Here is a 20313-nt window from a genome sequence, read left to right as displayed (position 1 = left end):
AGTAGTACTAAATCCCATAACAGAATTGAATAAGCTTTCTGGAGCTTAATAAAATGCAGAAAGTGAAAACTAGTTTCAGATAGTAAGAAACTGTAGCAAGTTCAGGAAATTATTTCACCTAAGAATATTTATTTTAAATGTTCTAGGTTTTTGACATGTTTAGAAGTGACAGAGCTATTTCAAAAGCTGTTGTATTTTATTAAAAGCTGGCTACGAAACCTGAAAATGAAGTACTGTATTAAACCTTCGGTCACATAGAATATTTTTTTAACCAAGACACCATTTTACCCTTCTTTAGAAAGTAAATGAAAAAGCCAATTACTTCTACAGCTCCAGCCCAGGGGACACATTTGCCACCTGCCAACAGCCACTGTTGACTTCAAGCATGAAACATACTTTGATGTAGAGTGTGATTTTATTTTCTGTAATCTCTTTTAAGAGCCATACTTTAGTTACATTTGCACATTGGTGGCAGAATTGTCTTGTTTGCAGCAATTTTAGTTTTACTCCTTTATACTTCTCTTTAGAACCCTCTTTGGAAACTGATGTAACCAACCACCCATTTTGTGTAAACCCGAGAAGAAATTCTTTCATGATCTATATTTTTCTAAGTAGTATGTAATAGTATAAGCAACAATCAGTGCAGTAATATGCATTTATCCTAAAAAATTGTGCCTAAGCAGTGTGGACTATGGAGTATATATCAATTTTAAACACTTCTGTTCACTCCACAATCAAATTTTATAGGGGGTTAACTCAATTCCATTTTCACCCCAGAATCAGCAAAATCCAATATGAACCAGCTATCATACCTTTTGAAAAGTTTCTACAGAATCAGTCAAATTTGACTATCTGATGATTAGTCATCATGGTTAATCACAGCTAGCTGCAAGATGGCAATTGTGAACATCTAAAAATTAGTAATTAATCTTTTATTTTTTGCAACAGCAGCACTTGAACAAGACAAGTAAATGAGTTTGGAAAGCCTTCAAAATGTGCACCTCAATTACAAAGATGCTGCATTTTCTAAGGGAAGATGTGGCATGTTCAGCAGTTCAAAAAACACCAAGAACTCTTAATTTAAGGGCATCACAAGAGTTTGGAACTATATAGAAATGAAAAAAATGTAAAAATTACTGGATGTTAGTAGCTATAAATCTAATAGCATGTCTGTGATAATACAGTTTACAAAAGTGGTTTTATCATTGTTGAACCATTAAAGAAATGAACCCATCTGTTATGATTTTCAGTTAGGAGCTGTGTCTCCACTTAAAGACTTCAGTCAGCATTCTTGGTGTGCTTAGAGAAGATGCCTTTGGGGAACAACAAGAAAAAGATTATCATGAGTAGCTTTGCAAAGGAGACCACACTATGAGGTGGTCCATTTTAAAAGAAAAATTGTGGTCCAAACCTTGTGAGAAAAACAAACAAACAAAAAAAACTTCACAACAAGAAGAACAAAAATCTCTGCACTGTATCATTCTTTCCTTTGTAGCATGAATAATACAGCCTGAAGAGTAATTGCAACAAAACAGTACTTCCACTGGCCTTCTTCCCCCCTGTATTGTCTCTAAACAACAATGCAGTAGCCAAGTTTCCTTATGCAAATTCTTCCAGATGACTTCCTAGATCACCACCCAGCCCTTCCTCAAATGGTGCATCCTGCCAGTCAGAATGGCTCGGATTGGAAGGGACCTTAAAGATCACCCAGTTCCAATCCCCCTGCCATGGGCAGGGACACTTCCCACCAGACCAGGTTGCCCAAAGCCCCATCCAGCCTGGCACTGAGCACCTCCAGGGATGGGGCATCCACAGCTTCTCTGGGCAGCCTGTGCCAGGGCCTCACCACCCTCTGCATGAAGCTTTTCTTCCTAACACTAAATCTAAATAACCTCTCTTTTAGTTTAAAACCATCCCCCCTTGTTTACAGAATCATAGAATATCCCAAGTTGGAAGGGACCCACGAGGATCATTGAGTCCAACTCCTGGCTACATGCAGAACCACCGAAATATCAGACCAGATGTCTGACAGCATTGTCCAAAAGCTTTTTGAACTCCAGCACCTCGGATCCGTGACCTGGGCAGCCTGTGCCAGTGCTCTTCCAGAGTCACAAACAGCATGACTTATGGGCTCAGCTCTGCCAGCAGCAGGTCCCTTTTGGAGCTGGCTCTGATCTGTCACGGAGCAGCTGCTGGACTCTTCTCACAGAAGTTGCCTCTGCAGCCCACCACTACCAAAACCTTGACATGTAAAGCCATTACATTGCCTCTTCTGAAAGGTAAAGTGATAAACTGTGTAAGCCTCAGAAGTTTAATAATACTGTATTCCATCCTCCCTTCCCCCCTCCCCATTTCAAAAACATTTCAAAAATAAAGCTAAAATGGCATCTGGATCAACGATCCTTCCTCATTCACGACAGTTTCAGAAATTACTTCAAGGCTTCTGTTTCAGGTAGTTTTATTGTATTCAGCTTTCTTTCTTATCCAAGTAGCTGCAGTCAGAAATTTCAACACAAAGGGTCTAAAGCTTGCAGCAGTCCTGAATTCACAACCTTTTAGTGGAAATTTAATCCTATTTTGGGAGGGAGAGTGGAAATAGTTTGTTAGCATCTTAGAAGATTTTTTTCCCTGCTATACCACATATAATATTGCCTGATTTGAACCTGGCATTGCCTTAACAGGCAATACAAGTTCTCCCATTGTCTCAGAACATGTTTTTCTTCTATTTTTAAGCTGAAATTTCTCCACTTTTTCAGTATTGGAATGGAACTGAGTGCTGGCAGACACTTGTTTTGTATTGTGCTGATAGTAGTTGTCAGATAAGCAGTTACAGTGATGACAATTACATTAATTTGTAGTCCAAGTCTTGCAGTAAAATAGTTCAAGATGAAAAGCTAAACATTTAGTGAAAAATTCAACTTGTTCCCTAACGCATATGAAAATGAATTAATATGCTAATTCAGAGGTATTACTCAAAGTTAATCACAATGTTATGATGCCATTATCAGCCAAAAGTATGTCCATCACTCCTTACAGCCTGTGCCAATATTAGTTACAGTGCACTAAAATAAACTTCTGCTAATGCTTCACCACATGGAGCAGTGCAAGGCTTGAACATCTGAGAACAAAGCAGGTCTGGCTCATCTGCACACAGCTGTGCTGACAATCCCCAACTGCATGCAGATGCTGTGTAGGGTCCTAATGCAGAGACCATCTTTCTTCTATCCATGTCTGGAGAAGGGGTGGCAGGACCTCCCTCCACCTGAGATCAGAGCCCCATGTGGAGTTGCACATGGGATTTTACCAAAAAGTGCTTTAAGATATACAGAAGTACTGTTTCCCGACCTGAGGTTGCTCTGCTGGCCTTGCAGTGATGCTATGCAGCGAAAAAAAACTAGCAGGGCTGATCACACCCACACAACAAATGCAATTTTAATGAAATAACAGCACGTCTGTAGGGTAACGAAGGAGGAAGGTGAGAACACTTGGAGTGATGGTGTTCTTCCCAAGAAACCATTATGCATGACAAGCCCTGCTTTCCTGGATGTGGCTGAATACCTGCCTGCTGATGGGAAGTAGTGAATGGATTCCATTTTGCTTTACTTGTGTGTGTAGCTTTTGCTTTACCTAATAAAATGTCTCAATTCAAGAATTCTTGTGTTTTCACCTTTAGGATTCTCTCCCCCATCTCATCTAGTGACAGTGATGAACAGCTGTGTGGTAATAGATGCCTGCCAAGTTTAAACTACAACAGTATGGTTATCTGGTAGGATTATCAAAAGTATAAGTATCTCTATCTTTAAATAGTTACTCAACTCTGAGGAAAAAAAGAAGTCCATCCTAGTAGCTTAATTATCCTTTAGTCAAGCAAACAAACTTCAGCCTTGAAGATGGAAGACTAGAACTTAAAAGCAAAAGCTAAAAATGCAAGAGTCTTCTCCACACCCCAAAACCAGTTGTGAAAGACAAAGGTACATAGAAAGGAGATGTTTTGCCCTGTCATTCCTGCAGCTGCCAGGTAACTAATAAAGATAGCTTTGAGTTTCATTTGAGTCTCAAGTTTGTAGATAATTGTTTGAATTTGACACCAGGCTCAAACTTTTCAGTAACAATTAAAAAGTATCTCAGTGATATGACTTTGGTGAAAAAGAAAAGAACTGAGACAGTGGTTAACAGCAACTTTAAGTCCAAGTACAGTCCAGAGTTGATTGAAATTAATTATTCACTAAACTCTGGAGAGCTTCACTGTGTTACAACAGCTAAAAGGGAGACAGAAGGAACTCAAGAGAAAGTAAGAAAAATTTTGTAACAGAAATAAAGAAAAATGAAAACCTCCATCTTTGGACAGATATACATTGGCATTCTGTAACCCCTTGACAAATACAGGTTAAGTGTTACAATCTAAGTTTCTTTTTCCTTAAGACAATTCAAGCTAAAGTTATGTTTCACTCCTGAAGGAATGCTTCTACTCACAGTTTTACAGGTCTACTTGTATGGCTGAATGTGGAGTCAAGAAATGGTAACAGGACAAAGAGAAAATTATAGGTATACAGTAAAAAAAAAACAAGCAACTACTGATACTGAACCACACTGCTGGATTAGTAGGTATGCCTCATGATATATATTATCAAGTTCCTTCTTACCTCTCTCTCAGTTTATGACATAGCTTTGTGAAACAGTCAGTAACAGTAAAGAAAACAGTATGACCTGTAATAGCACATAACATGTTTTGAGGCATCATCCTGAAATTTAATTGACACTTTTCTGTTTTCCTCTCTGGAAGCACCATAAATTGCAGCACTCTTTTACAACTCACAGGGAACAAAGGACTCCCCAGTCACATGCTGTGTACAGCCACATACAGAGAATTTATACTGTCCATTTTGACATTACACCTAAGAAGTCTGTCCTGTCACCATAGGCCAACTATACAAAAACAGGTTTCTCCTCGTCCCTCCTCCCTTCAGCACTTTATTCTGCTGAGGAATAAATAAGCAGTAATGACAAAGGGGAAAAACACTGCCTTTGAATCACCAACTCCCTTCAAGATTTCTCTACAATTTTTCTAGGTTTAATATGCTCACTACGTCTTAAGGGATCTGCTCTAAAAATCAAATGTCCTCGATAGATTTTGGATGTCCTTAATCTTACAAAGAGGACGCTACTCAATCCTGAATATATCATAGGACGCACTTCTACTAAGACTGGTAACTTAAATAGCAACAGTACACGTGAACCCTATCAGCTTGTGAGAGAACTCACATATGGTAGGATTTATTCTTTTTTTGTAAGGAAAAGAAGTATTCAGCTTCTTCAGCCTGGAATCTTAGGCATATATAGGCTTATGTGCGCATACAATGTTTAACAAACTTCAATCAAAAACTGTTTCCTGTTGAAACAGTTCCCTACAGCTGCAGAAAAATGCTGTCACAGGCAATTAAGAAGTATAAGGCTGAAAAATCAAGGTATTACCACTGTATAAAAGCAGCTCCAAAATCAGATTCTGCTCCTCAGAATGGAATCAAAAACACTTCCTGTTACTATTAACAGCAGAGGAAACAGAAAAAATTAAACATACTTCCTTACACAATCCATCATTCGTCATGCATAGAAAAATCACTCACAGTCATGAAACACTTTTAAACTCTAGCCAGGACCCAATTTACATTTATTCTTTCAGCCATACTGTGAGAAAAAAAAAAAAAAAATCTGCTTTTTCTTTGTGAACACATTATTTTCAGCTTTCAGGAGGTTCTTCCATACAAGAGGAGGTTAGAGTTTTTTTTTCTTTTGTATCTTTTGAAAGGAAAATTGGACATACAAAATCTTGTTTTCACTTATTTAGAAGCCTTGTAAAAATTCTTGTAGCTGTGCAACTACTTCTGTATCCACAGTTTCCATAAGTGCATGGAAACCTTGTTCTCCCAGCAATTCCTGCTGTGCCTTTAGCTTCTCATAGACGAATTGCTGCAATGACACAGTGTGTACAGGGTCCTTCAGTGCAAGCTGTGGAAAACAAGAGGAAAAAAATATAAGAACGCACTTAAAATACTGCAAGTACTCATCTCTATAATAATCTGAGCCCAGGAAAGAAATCTAGAATTCTTTGTAATTAATTGAGAAACAAAAGGAAAAACCATAAAACAGAGATCAAGTTTATTACTATCAAAAGCAAACGTCAGCCTAACACCATTTGAACAATAGTCTCAAACCATGAACACAGCCTGTTGTAAAGTTTCACCCTTCTAAAAGATACAACAATTTCAAAGCTGCTTTGTTGAAATCCGGCTGAATACATTCTGCTGAAATTCATTCTGCTGAATGAATTCTCCATAACTTCTAAGAAACACATCAGATGTGTTATTATGATAAGCACTTTAGATAGTGTATCAACTATGATCAGTTATATTTTATCAGTAAGGAAACAAACTAGTTTAACTAGTGCAGCACTAGATTTATATGACAAACAAGATCTGGAAATAAAAATCATAATTACAATTAGGTCAATATTTAGGTGTTAGGTCAATAGCTAAAATAAATTGTTCATATGCATAAAGAGTAGACACTTCTTCAGTAGCAGTACTTATGTAACAATCTGTCCATCTGAATTATGCAAATTTCTTTTAGGCAGGGAGCAACAGAATATTTGTCTATTTTAAACAATAACTGCAGAAGAAGTAAATATAAGGGCTACATTGATAGAAGACCGATTTTGAAATCAGAAGAGAGTGGTTGGCTGGCTACGGATACAGATAGGGTGGTTGATGGGGAGGTGAGGACACCTAGAGCTTGCAGCATCAAAAAGTATTAGGATATTGATATAATAACAAAACCACTGCAGATGCATGAGCTTCTGCTATCTTAGAATCAAAACCAAACAGCACTACTATTTACGCTGGAAGGTCAGGAAACAACATATAATGCTAGGTTTCAGTCTTTTTCTCTGAAAAAGAACCTTCTGAGTCTGTATACCCTGCTATGCTATTTCCAAAGAAACAGGGCATACTAAATGCACGTAACTGTACTTTTTTTATTCCTTTTTCTTTCCTTATTTTACTTTTTTTATTTCACAGTTTATTGCCCTAGTCTGTTGCATTATTACAGCATTATCTTAGCAGCCACTATGTAAAAATCTTAAGTGAAAATTACACGGGATTTTTGCTACAGGCAAAAGGATATTTCCAGTAATGTACATTTATTGATCAAATTCCTTGTTTGGGTTAAATCAGAACAAGGAATTATGGCATTTAATTCTTCTCTGACTACAAGCTATGGGATACAATTAGCATCACATGGGGATTTGTATCAATGGGAATGCAGTATCAAAAATATGCCTTATTAAATATGCTTCCTGGCCTAACAAATGAGGTTGAACACAGATGCATCATTTCACCAGTAAGAGTACAGATATCTACTGCCTAATACAGAGTTTTTATTTTTCCAGAGCAGTAGTCATCATAGGTCACTCTCAACCTGTGAGTTGTGTCTTTTTTGTAACATTAATGGATGCATCTAAAAAAACCTTATTTAAAGAAAAAATCTTATCGCAAATTCAGAAATAATTCTTGCATACCGTAATGTATGCTTTGAGATAAATAGAATAAATAAGAATCTCTTCTGTTTTGGTATGATAGAAAGAAAGGAATATTTGAATTTTAAAAGGGGGTGGAATACATTAGGGTTTACTTATCTATTAAACAATACTACAGCCAAAACATAGGGACATACTGAGAGAAACAGCCATATAAACATGGGACTTATCACAATATAAATACTTATGTTTGCCTATTAGTGGTTGTTTAAAAAAATAAAAGCAAAGAAAGAGTAGAACACCCCAAAACATTGTAATTATCATGATAAAGTGCTAGCCCTTCTTTTTAATTATGGTCACATCAACTTCCAAGTTGTAAATCTTATCATTCCCTATATATTCCTACCTCTGTCTTCATAGCCTTTGATCCTCCACCATTTTATACTATTCATCTATTTTACATTTCAAAGGTGAAATACAATCTTTTTACTACTTATTCCTAGCATTTTATAACAATAGCACTTAATAACATTTTTTTATAACATTATTGTTATAGCACGGGGAGCAGGGGCAGAGAGGGACCGTGAAGGAGCAGTAGAGATGAAGCATCAGGGACTGACCACAGCCCCCATTCCCTGTTCCCCTGTACTGCTTGGAGATAGGATTTAGGAGAGGGTAGTTGGGGTAAGTTGTCTTAGATTTGCTTTTAGTTCTTGCTGCTCTGATCTCTTAGTAACAGGCAATAAATTCACATTTATCTTCCCTAAACTGAGTCTGTTTTGCCTGTGATGCTCAGCATTGGTGAGTGATGGGTTGTCCTTATCTCAACACGTGACCTTTGTTTCATATTTTCTTCGCTTGCTCTTTTGAGGGAGAATGGGAGAGCAGCATGGTGGAGCTCATTGGTGTTGAACTGCCACAAGAGGTTATATTCTTCAGTAGCAGTATTAGCAAAATCTACAGGTTTTTTTTTTTTTTTTTTTTTTTTTAAAAAAAAAGACATCTTGCCAAGCAAAGAAAGCAGTTTCCTAACTATTTGCTTTTGTTAATGAATGATTGTAATTTGGAGCACATAACACATTTCTAGTTAGTTTCATAGCTCAAAACGGTTAAGCATAAAATTACTGTAGGAAATATTACACAGAAAAAAAACAGGCATTGAAACTGCAATAGACAAGTCTTCTCATAGTTGTGACCCTCAGAGCAGCAACTACATTAATGGCATGTACTACACAGTTGCCTTGGGAAACAACTCTAAAAAGTTGTTTGTTAACGACCATTTTACTCACAAACCAATTAATAATCCACAGATGTAGTTAACTAAGTAACTTACGTGACCCTACCAAAAATCTCCGCTGAAGTACTCATTATGTGTGAAGACAGAACAATTTCCTGAAAATATCAGCTTTAATTGTTCTATTCTTCTAAAAAAAAAATTCTTCCACATAACAATTTCATATTTACAGAGTATATTCCCTGATGTCTACAGAAAAAGAAGGTGAAAACAAAGAAGAAACAGACTTCCAAGTCAATTGGAAAAAAAAGCTTCTAATATTTATAACCAATGTTCACTAATAAGCCCCAGTTTAAGACCATTTTTTTTCCTAATTCTCACAAGCTTTGGAATACAATTATGCATATAATGCTATTCTGGAACACAAATGGTGTTTTTCAATTTCCAGACAGAAGTCCTGTTTCTTTTGAAATACAAGGTTTGAATCCTTGCATAGTTTTGCAAAGCTCATTGGAACTTCAAATCTGAACTCTTGCTATCATCTCTTAATTATACTGGTCCTCTCTAGTATCTCTTTGAGGTGCTAACACACTAGCACTTGTCAGGTGGCAGACAGCAATTCCAAAAATCTTTTGAATAATCTCTGCAATACTACTGAGAAGTAATTGTATCAAAATTTGTTTAGGTTATTGCAATAGGCATAAATATCTCCCACCATCTGTTCAATGCAGCAACACTGTAAGCCAGTAGGGACTTTTGTAGTATGATTAATGCTTGCTGTCATAACTACCAGCTAATGTTTCTAAGCCATATGGGACTTAGTCTTTTGACTTAAATTCAAGGAGTTAAATACACTAATTTGATTTCATTCAGATCATCACATCAAAAAATATTTTGAGTAAATTAAATTTGCTTTCCTACTACTTTACACTTTTGGAACTTGTACTCAGAACTAACAAAAATGAAACCCCTTAGTTTATAGTTTATATTTAACTAGTTTATAGATAATATTAAACAATCGGCTGCAATCTCAGCTGAATAATAAAGCAAAATAATCAGTTTGGCAGAACACTAAACACTTGAGCTCTGATATTTCGTTTTGTGACACCACAGAAAATGCTGCTTCAGGTAGAAGTCTCCCCTGAGCATAACAGAATTTCACCAAGGTATTCGGGTACACTCCTATGCATATGTATTTTAAAACAAAGGTCCTTCAACATTAACAGTGGAAGTCAATAATCAAGTCTATAAATTACTTTTGTTATGACAAAATTATAATAGTACCTGGTTTAAAAGATAACCTTTCAGATGTTTTCAGCCAATTCTACCTGATTTTTCAAGGAACAATTGTCCTCTTGAAAACTAAGTCTCTGGCTTGATAAGCACTGAGCATCTAACATGAGTCCGGCTCAAACAGCTATATTGATATTAACACTTGCTATTTTCTCTAAACTCGAGGTCAGGGACAATCTTTGAATTAATGTTGTATGTTGTGCTCCTAGCTGTGTGGCTGGACTTTTTTTGATTGAAACACTTGTGATACAGAGAAGACCAAGAAGTACCTGCTTGCAAATAATAATAATAAAAAAAAAAATCTAGAAAATTCCAACAGTTTCTTCACCTGAACAGCAAGCTAAACAAAAGCAGCAGAATTCTGGCAAGGAAACATATGTTACTGAAATCTGCTTTAAGATGCTGAGTAAAAACCCAGTTTGACTAGCGTTTTAATATAGCTACTTTACAAATTGATCTTGAATCTGGACACAGGTGCCTACTTTAAGGCTGGACTCAAAAAGCAAGTTTTCCACCTCACTGATTGAAAAAAGCAGTTTGAATGGGAAAAGCAGTACACAGATCTGGAGAAAAAACATACCCCATACCTCCAAAATCCACTTGCCACAATCAGACTTTCTGCAGAATTCTCAGTTTTTTTGAAACCAGTCTTTTGTCAGGTGGATCTCTCTCCTCAACAACTTTAGACAACACCATCAAAAATCATACAATTTCCAATACATTATTATACATCATCCAGTATTCAATCAGTGATCTAATCACTACAAGCAAAGTCAATTTAGAATACAAGAATGGGTAATAAAAATCTAATAAGACTCTAAAAGTTTTTTGGTCCTGAGTTAAATTTTTCTTGACAAGGTTTCCAGAATTTGAAAGGATCTCTTCAGTTTAAAGATGAACGCTGATACTGAAAAAAGCAAGAGTGGTGGACATGAAATATTTACCAAGATGGTTAGTATCTTCAGACTGTGAAAGACTGGAAAAATTATTTTAGTTGTGTTATGTCCTTTACATTTAACAAAGATCTCAGATTATAAAATGGAGATGGACAATGTGAAAGGTTTTCACAGACTTCTACTAATGTCTGTTCACATCTTTGTTTCACCAGAGGTATTTGTTATCGCATCACAACAAATGTGTGTGCTGATGCTATTACATAAAGGAAAAAGCTTCCAGTGCAGGTGGATTGGTATGGTCCCTGGTGATATTTTGTTTTTAATCCAGTTTTGCAAATCAAATGCTAGTTGCACTTTAAAAGCCCAGTATCACATAATAACCAGGATTGGCACACTCCTACTACTAGTAAACCAACCAAATCATCTGCATCATTTGTGCTGTTGAAAGCAGGACAATTTGAAATAAACATTTGTGAGAAGTCTCAACTTGTGCACCATCCAGAAAAATTTATAGAGAGTAATTTCAGCTGCAATTCAGAATGAATTTCTAGCAGACAATCCTAACAGCTAGAGTTTGCTTGCTTTAACAGCTGTGAGAAATTGCAGAGAACAGAGTAAGAATATAGCAAACACATTAGCTGAAAAAAATGACAGTAGAGAAGGCTCAAGTCTGAAGTGTATCAGGAATAATCATTTAAGTACAAGAATGAAGAGTGAAACAAAGAAAGATATTCTTACAACAGAGGCTTGAAATGAGAAAAACAAAGGATTTTCATAATACTTAGGAACCTACAAAACATGGTAACAGTAGAAATAGATATATCTATATTATGAAATAAGAAACAGAGGAAGCTGCAATGTCTGTGTATAATGTCTTCAATGTAAAACTTCCAAAGACACAAAGGCTGACTGTGTTCAGGTTGAACGTTAAACAGTAGAGGAAAGATCACAAGCACTTCCTTTAAAAAATATTTCCCATGTAAATTAACACCTGACTTGTCATGTCCTTACAAGTTCTGGCTCTTCACTAGCCAAGCACAAACATTTCTCTTTAAACACAAACAAAAACTATTACCAAATGTCCAATGAACTTTGTATGATTATAGTATAGTTTTGACTACGTTCATCAACACTACTGCTGCACTGAATCATTCAGGAGGTTAGAATGATACTGGTCATAAAATAATGAGCCCTTTGCCCTTTTTACTTCTCTTGTACAACCCCAACAATGGTAATCCATATTAAATCTACAAAGTTAAAATTTCTAAATGCATACAATACTATTAATGTCAATCTGTAACTACAAACTTAATAGAATTTTGACTAGAGATTTATTAAAACTTTAGCTAGAGAGAAATAGAATGTGGGTATATTTGAAGAATGCTAATAAAATGGAAGGACTGTATTTAAAAATTCACTTGATGTTTTTAAAATCTGATTACTAAATCCAGCGTATATGTATTTGTATAAGTCTATACATACAGATATGAATATATAGAGCCTTGTATCTTGAGCTATCTCAATAGAAATACCTATGTATATATCTCAAGATACGTGTATATATTTTATTTCAATGTATGAAATCCTTATCAGATTTATCTATGTAGATACCTGCATAGATATACATATTATCTATCTAGATTAGATATGTACCTAAAGAAACATCACAATTCCTAGGAGTGAATACTATAATTCTGCAGTGAACTTGGCCTGCTGTGACATATCAGTAAGGTTCATCTTCTTGCATTTTTCAATAAACCATTTTTAAAGCATCTCAATTTTACAATGTCCAGATTTTGTGAGCAGATGATGTTTACTTTGGCAACATTTTCTAATTCTCAAAAGGAATGTAGAAGCATAAATGTTGTGGCTGCAAAGCTCATCATCAGAGCTTTTTCTTTTTTTTTGATTCAAGAGATGAATTCTCTAAGAAAAACAGCTGAACCAAATCCAAGTAATTTAGTCTAATACAAGTGAATTACATAATCAGTTCTATAATTGATTAACAGATCTAAAACTTACCATTTTTTTCCTTTTGTCTTGTTCTGTGGGAGGTTCCTCATCTTCTGTAACTTTGGGCTCTTCAAAATGAGACATCAACATGCAGCTAAGAATGGGAATAAAAATAGTTTGAGTACACATTGCAATTAAAATTTATTTTAAAGCAGTTTTAAAAACACAGGACAGGTAGGAGGAAGTTTGAAAGTCAATACCTATTAACAAGGTAATACATGCTTGTGGAGATAACAAGTATTAATGCTTAGTCAGATGGCTGCTGCCAAATTTCACTTGACTTTCCTTCAGTGGAAACACGCTTCTCTCCTCTGCCAAGATGGTAACTTCTGAAAAATTTGTCTAAAGTCGTAACTGATGTTTGTTGAAACAGTTGGAAAATTAGCCACCAATTTAAAACCTATTCAAGTTTGGGAGAGACAACCAAACTTGGCCATTTTCTAGTGCATAGATGGCAGCATGTATGTACTTATTTTTATATCAGTACTGCATTTAACAGTAGGTTATTATTATGACTATTTCTCTTTAAAAAAAAAAAGCTTGCATTTAGAAGTTTCCATTTAGAAGTTTCCATGGCATCAAATTTACTGCTGATGGACATCTCTTCTGTTAGACTGCATTTTTTTTTTTTTTTTTTTAAATAATTTCCAGTAGTGTTAGGCAACTAGTCTTCTATGCTAATGTTTAATACATATGCTTCAAAATTGATTTATAGATAGTAAACTTGGTCTTAATCTACCTAAGTGAACAGGTACTTTCATTTTGCAGTGGATTTCATCAAGACTAGCCATTTTTGTCTTGGCAGATCAATTCAGAAATTATATTTAAAAAGAACAAGCCTCAGGAAAAGAAAGTCTATTTTGCCTCGAGTTCTTGCTTAAAAATATGTTTCTGCATACAGAAAACAGATCAAGTGGGTTTAAAACATGTAACATATCAAATCTACTGTCCCTAACTAGAATTTCCCAATCTTTCCAGGTGAGCGCTATACAAACACTCTGCATTCTGCCAGTATGAAAATAAAAGTGGCACATACACAAAACTGTAGCATTAACAAAATCAGCAGACATTTCTCATTACATTCATGCTTTTCTGTGAAAAAACACAACGCAAAAATTAGATTTTCCACTTACTCTTTGTATGTTCCTGTTTCAGGATCTTCAGTCATAACATCATACAGCCCTTCCAATGTAACGTGGATGATACCACAAAATTTATCTTGGATAACACTGGAAAAGAACAAAATTTATCTTGGATAACACTGAAAAAGAACAAAATTTATCTTGGATAACACTGAAAAAGAACAGGAAAGTGACTAAGCTAAAGGAATTAAACAGGAAATTTGCTCAATAACTGTAAAGCACAGTTAGTGAGCAGTGATTTCATTACTTACTGCTTAGCTGAGCATGCTATTAAGCAGCTAATTCGATTTTTATTTTGATTACATAAATGACCTAAAGTCACCGAAAGATGCAAGTAACACTGACTTTAAAAAAAATAGAATGAAGTGTTGCATGCTGTTGTTGAAAACTAAAATTAAAAATAATTGCAAATAATTGCATAGAACTCCAGAAATGAGCAGGGAGTCATATTAGTGGTTTATCTTCCTAACACATTTGCACATTTTCTCCCATCATGAGTTGATGAAAAACATACACTGCAAACTCTTGAGCAAAGAGCAGCGTGTAAAGCCAGTACACTCCCCTGCTGTCTTCTCTCTTCAGCTTTATGAATATTTCTTTCAACTTCCACTGTTTCCACCCACAGCAGCCAATTTTCTTAACTAGAAAGGTGGGGACAGGATTCATCTCTGCTTAAACACAGGCATCTCTTGTCACTCGAAATACCACGTTATTTAAGACAACTGAAAAGGGCTGTCAGATACTGTCAGGGACTTTAAAAAAAAAAAAAAAAAAAAAAAAGGACTTTCCTTTCTGCAGCTAAAGGCCAAGCTGGATTCCCCATATACCCAAAAAGACACTACTTTTAGACACTTATTTCTGCCTTGAGAAAGAGTGCCTGTAGCATAAGAAAAGCACAGAACCACAATCTCCCAGACTCACTGGGAAAATAGTTGCCACCAACTTACAGTTAAAAAGAAATCAGCTGTGATTGCTGAAATTTCTGCTGATTTCCCTGCTATTTTGGGCTTGACTATCAGTGCCTGAACTCCTGCTCTGTGAATTACAAAAGGGTTAAGGCACATTGCAAGTGAAGAAATGTTCTTCTCTGAAAGACTGCAAAGTTTCCAGCTATAATCAGCAAAGAAGCAGTCTAACTGGTGATGGTAAACATCAGCTTTCCTGGTTCACTGCTCTTGGCTGAAGCATTGTATTAGCCCCATTTTGGAATTTCAGACTTAGTTTTCCCCAAAAGATGCAGCTGGTGCCTATTATACAGAAGCAAACAGGTTTCATATATGTTTAATGATACTGAACACTAAATGTGTTCATGGTAGTTTCATCCTTTATATTCTAAATGTGTTACTTAAAACTGTTTAGTCAACTCTTTTAATATCCTTTCACTCCATTTTCATATTTACAATATGATCAAAACTGAAAGACTGGATAAAAATACAGCTACTTTTACATTACTTCTATTTGATAAATTCATTTTCAGACATACAAAGTTATAAATATAAAACAGACTACAGAGCAATAGATTGGAAAAAAATAGGTACAAAGTTAGAATATTAAGCATACAAAACCTGTCTTTTCTATTTGCTTTGATAAGATTATGATTCAGCTCAGGACCATTTTGATTTCACAGGATTATTTCTTTTTGCCTGGCTACAGTCGAATACTAGGAATTGAACTGAATTTTGCATGAAGAAACCTAGAACTCCAGCATTCTCAGGGATGAAAACTGACTCAATTTTCTTTCAGACTGGTTTCTTATAACTCGTTTAGATTTTGAAAGATGCTTTCTCCCTTACAAACAGATTCACTACCTCATTCAAAGAAGAAAGCAAACAGCCTGCAGACCTCTGAGAAAACAAGCATGGGCTATTTAGCAGCCTGCGGAATAAGGCCTCAGAGATAAGGGATTTCTTCATTTGAGTTAGAGATTCCAACAAAGTACACCTCCCATTAAAGCTCTTTTGCCTCATACTTTGTAGAAAACACTTATCTAGGAAAATCCCCCATTAGCTTGGTATTTTCCACTGTGAGAAAGGAAACAGCTGTCCTCACATTTATTTCAACAGGAACCTGGGGAATTCAACCAAGAACAGTTTGCACCCTGGAGGAGCAAGCTATGCTCTGTAAGCATACACTATTTTAATTAACAGCACAGGTTGCTATCAGCTACACAGTAGCTGTATTTGCTCCTTTCAAGCTTCATGAAGAATGCCTAATTGCCAGAGATATTTTATAATTTTGTAATTTTAACTGGGGATGAGGGAAGGGAGAAAGGTGTTTGACCCTACAAAGGCACAGCCTCTTCATCTGCTGCAAGGGCTAATTATGGTCAATCTACTTGGGTGGTGGGGTAACAAAGATGTAAAACTTACTGCAAACATAGTATTCATTAACTGTTCACTAGTTACAAGCCCCCAGGCTTGCAGATTGATATGAGAAGCATACAGAATAGCCACTTCGAGTTACTTCTATTTCCAACAATCTGTGACATTTCTGGAAGAAACTTGAGGACAGTGGTTGAAGACCCAAAATATGGTTCTTGATAGCTAGCTACAAAACACAGAGGTATCAATGTTTCCTTTACTTGGAAAAGGTATATTTAATTTATGGAATAAATTAGGAATGTTATTTTACTTCTTTCTGCAGTGAATACAAGAAATTTAACTATACGTTTTCTTTTTCTGAGGACAGCAATACTACAGAATACAGAAGATCTTTCAAAATAGCATTACTGATACCTTCAGCTTTCAGTGAAACTAGTACCTTCTCTTTCCCCCCTTCTCCTTTTTCCCTTGAAATGGGACAAAGTTTCTTCCTACCAGAGACTCACTGCAATGTTTATCAAGTATATGATCATTAAATAATACTGTTTTTATAACGTAAAACACATATGAGGGAAAAATAAAGGGCCTATGTTTACTGTGATTTAAAAAAAATCAAACCTGGATTAAAGTTCAATGACAATACAAATGAGATATTAGGCCTCATTTTCATAGACAAGGAGGAAATAGCCTTGTAAACCAATGAAGTATCTTTTAAAATGTCTACAGGTTGTGTCAAGAAACACGTTGGGAAGTTGTATGAGTGGATTCAGAAAAGAAAAGGACACTGTATTTTAGATTAAAACTGAACTGTCGATACTGCTCATAATAGTCTCAGCTCAGGAGGAAGGCAGTAATTAAGCAGTCGGCCCCTTCAACTGCATCCAATCCAGTTCAGCAGCAGAACAAAGAACAGCATAATGGTATGGTTTATATCTACCCTAAGGTTTTCTAAATTATGGGGACAACAGCTAGCTTGGTAAGCAGCACGAGTTATCAAGAGACAGGCCCAGAACCAGGTTTATAAGATTCTAACTGACAACCATGTAGAAGCTAATCAGTCTAGTATCCAGTTCCAAAGATGCAATTGACACATTCATTATTATTATTATTACAAAAAGGATCTCTTACACCATCTAAAAAAATCACTTTGTCTCTAGTGAAAAAACATCACAAACATTTAGGGTAGCTTAAATGAAAGATTTGAGATTGTTCACATTCAAAAGTTTGCATATTCTGTCAGATAAAAATATTGAACTTTTTGCAAAGGAAAAAAACAGACCACATATATTGTGATAAAGTAGTAATATACCTTTCTCATTCTGTTTGACATTTCCAGCTCATTCAGCTGTTTTTTTTTGTTTTGTTTTTGTTTTTGTTTTTGTTTTTTTTTTGGTATTTTTAGTATCTCATTATCTGAATGTTTTATACAAACATTCAGAATTTTGAATTTCATTTACATAGCTACTGTAAAAAAAAAGTTTTACCATCAGCTTAACAAAACACAGATCATAATAAATTCTTAGTGGTGCAACTGCTATATAAGTATATAAAATGGTCCTTGTGTCTGCTATACATCTTCCTCAGTCTACCAGGGAGGAAAAATTCTCATTGGAAAACACACCCTTCTCCTCCAGACATTTTTTCTGCTTTTCTGTTTGCCAGGATGAAGCAGCAAACATCTAAAAAGAAACGGAGAAGCTTCATATCATACCTTTAGTGGTGTGCACTTGAGAAAGACTAATTCTTTATTCTTATTTCATTAGACAGGGGAAGAGGTAGAAAGGGTAGGAAGGGACAAATGGAGATTAGACACATGCTATGAGCAATGTAAACGAATCCTTTTTTCTCCCCTAGAATTTGCACTTCGCTATGAAGCTCCTAAAATGGTAATGACACATCTAAAATGATATTTCCAGGGTAATCCTATGGCTGACTGTAAATGTGACAATGAACTTTACAAATTGGAACCTAGTAAGGGACTGTGATTAACTGGAAACTTATGGACCATTTTGCTTCATGAGGGAAGGCACTAAGGAGTGCCTTCCCATTAGGGAACACTCAATGTGTTCCCTAATGATTTAAATAATTAAGCCATACAAATCACACGTGTACATGAATGCATCTATTTCCTAGTAGGAACACCTAACCTTAAAAGCTGCTAACTGCCAAGGGTACTTCCGGGCAGATGCACAATGTCTCTCTCAATTCTTTGCTACAGTGAAACACAAAATTGTTAGCAAGACAGATACTAGAGGATGACTCTTCTCCAGAAGATGGTTTCAACTGCCCCAATACTCCTTCCAGACAGCTCTTAAAAGATCCTTTTACACTCCACCCCTGTAGATTGTGAGACTCATGCCTGAAAAATAATTCCTACAGGAGCTTTCCACCTACAGGTGGAAAGGAGACGCATTCAGAGGAAACCAGTCTTCTGCAGAGAGCAGCCAGGGAATACAGAGCCTAAAAACTGAAGACCCACCCCTCACAGATTTGAGTATTGGGCTCGTTTTGCTCAACTTTCATCCATTCTCTCAAAAAAAAAGTCCTCTTATATGGACACATTAACTAGTTTTGACTGTAATTATCACCTGGGTGCTAATAAAGTCCATTATTACTGAAGATGTCCATATAAAATTGAAAATTTAGAAATACAGCACTTAAAACTACAAAACCTAGCACTGTGGAATCACACACAGTCACCAAAAAAAGAAAAAGCAACAAAATTAACATTTATCACAAGGAATTACATAGGGAAGGCAGAAAGTAACAAAAAGGGACTAAAGAGGAAAATTACTTAGCCATAAAAATAATTAAGCATAAATAATTTAAGAGTTGTCAGTGTTTTCCTTTCTTAAAAGATATTTGCATGTTACATTTAATTAATATCTGACTAGAAGAGTCTAAATAAAGCAGTTTCTACTGATGCAACCAAAAATAGTTTAAGCTTTTGCTCAAGTAGCTGAATTAAGTGCTCCATAAACTGAAAGTATATGTGTTACGCAGTAGATTAGAATAAAATATGTGATACAACAGAAATTAATCTCAATGAAACTGAGATTGTATTACATTGAATTAAAACATGTAGCAAACAACAATAGAAGCACACAGTGAAGACTTCCGCTGTCACACCCATACAAGTACAGTCAAGGTCTATATTTGTATTGGCAGCAGAAAGTATCTGTCATTCCTGGAAATGCACTGGAGATGTACAAACAGGATGACAGGGAGTGGAACAACGTGACCATGCACATCAGCTACACTGGCAGAAGGAAGGCTGTCTGGATCAAGAAACCCTGCAGCAGTCCTATGCATCTGGAGAAGTCCTGGTCTCCAGGCTGGACCTTGGAACAGCGAGATACTTCTATGCAAGTATGAAGTTGAATCAACATCTTGACTATTAAAATATTGCTCCCCATTTTTCACTGTGCAAAACGATCTCCCTTTAAATTGTGCTGTTGATAAATCGAGTGACTTAAGTCTCTAAGGTGCATACCTGAAGACAAACAGTATTTACAAAAACAGGTACACAGCTGAAAATTTTACTGGATTGGATCATTTTGAGATTGTTTTTTAGACTCCTTCCTGAATAAAACTTGAATTACCGGAGAAACAAGAAAAAAAAATCACAAATTCAGGTTGAAAACACAACTACAACACACTAGATGTAACCTAACAGTAATGTAAATAGAACATTAATATCCTAAATAAGTGTTAAAATAAATGCAAAACAAACATAATATCCATCATTTAAAGCGTAATCATAAAATAAGGTCACTAAGAAAACATACTTTGAAGAACTTACATTTCTAAATATACATCACAAAAATAACTATCTTCAGCAATCCAGCTATAATCATATACATGAAGTATAGATTTATTCTGT

General features: G+C 35.7%; 1 protein-coding gene across 3 annotated transcripts in view; it reads right to left on the bottom strand.

Annotated features, from left to right (window-relative positions):
* Window positions 1–5634: 5634 nt before the first annotated feature.
* IPO11 (importin 11) overlaps window positions 5635–20313 on the bottom strand; it is a 93429-nt gene continuing 78750 nt past the window's right edge. For all 3 annotated transcript variants that reach the window (XM_032205742.1, XM_032205741.1, XM_032205743.1), the window contains exons 30-32: window positions 14101–14196; window positions 12977–13061; window positions 5635–6006 (exon numbers count right to left, since the gene is read on the bottom strand). In XM_032205742.1, coding sequence (XP_032061633.1) covers window positions 5842–6006; window positions 12977–13061; window positions 14101–14196 — 346 coding nt within the window. In that variant the 3' untranslated portion in view covers window positions 5635–5841. The remainder of the gene's footprint in view (window positions 6007–12976; window positions 13062–14100; window positions 14197–20313) is intronic.

Source organism: Aythya fuligula, chromosome Z (assembly GCF_009819795.1).
Source record: "Aythya fuligula isolate bAytFul2 chromosome Z, bAytFul2.pri, whole genome shotgun sequence".
Lineage (NCBI taxonomy): Eukaryota > Metazoa > Chordata > Aves > Anseriformes > Anatidae > Aythya > Aythya fuligula.
This window is presented reverse-complemented; position numbering and strand designations above follow the sequence as displayed.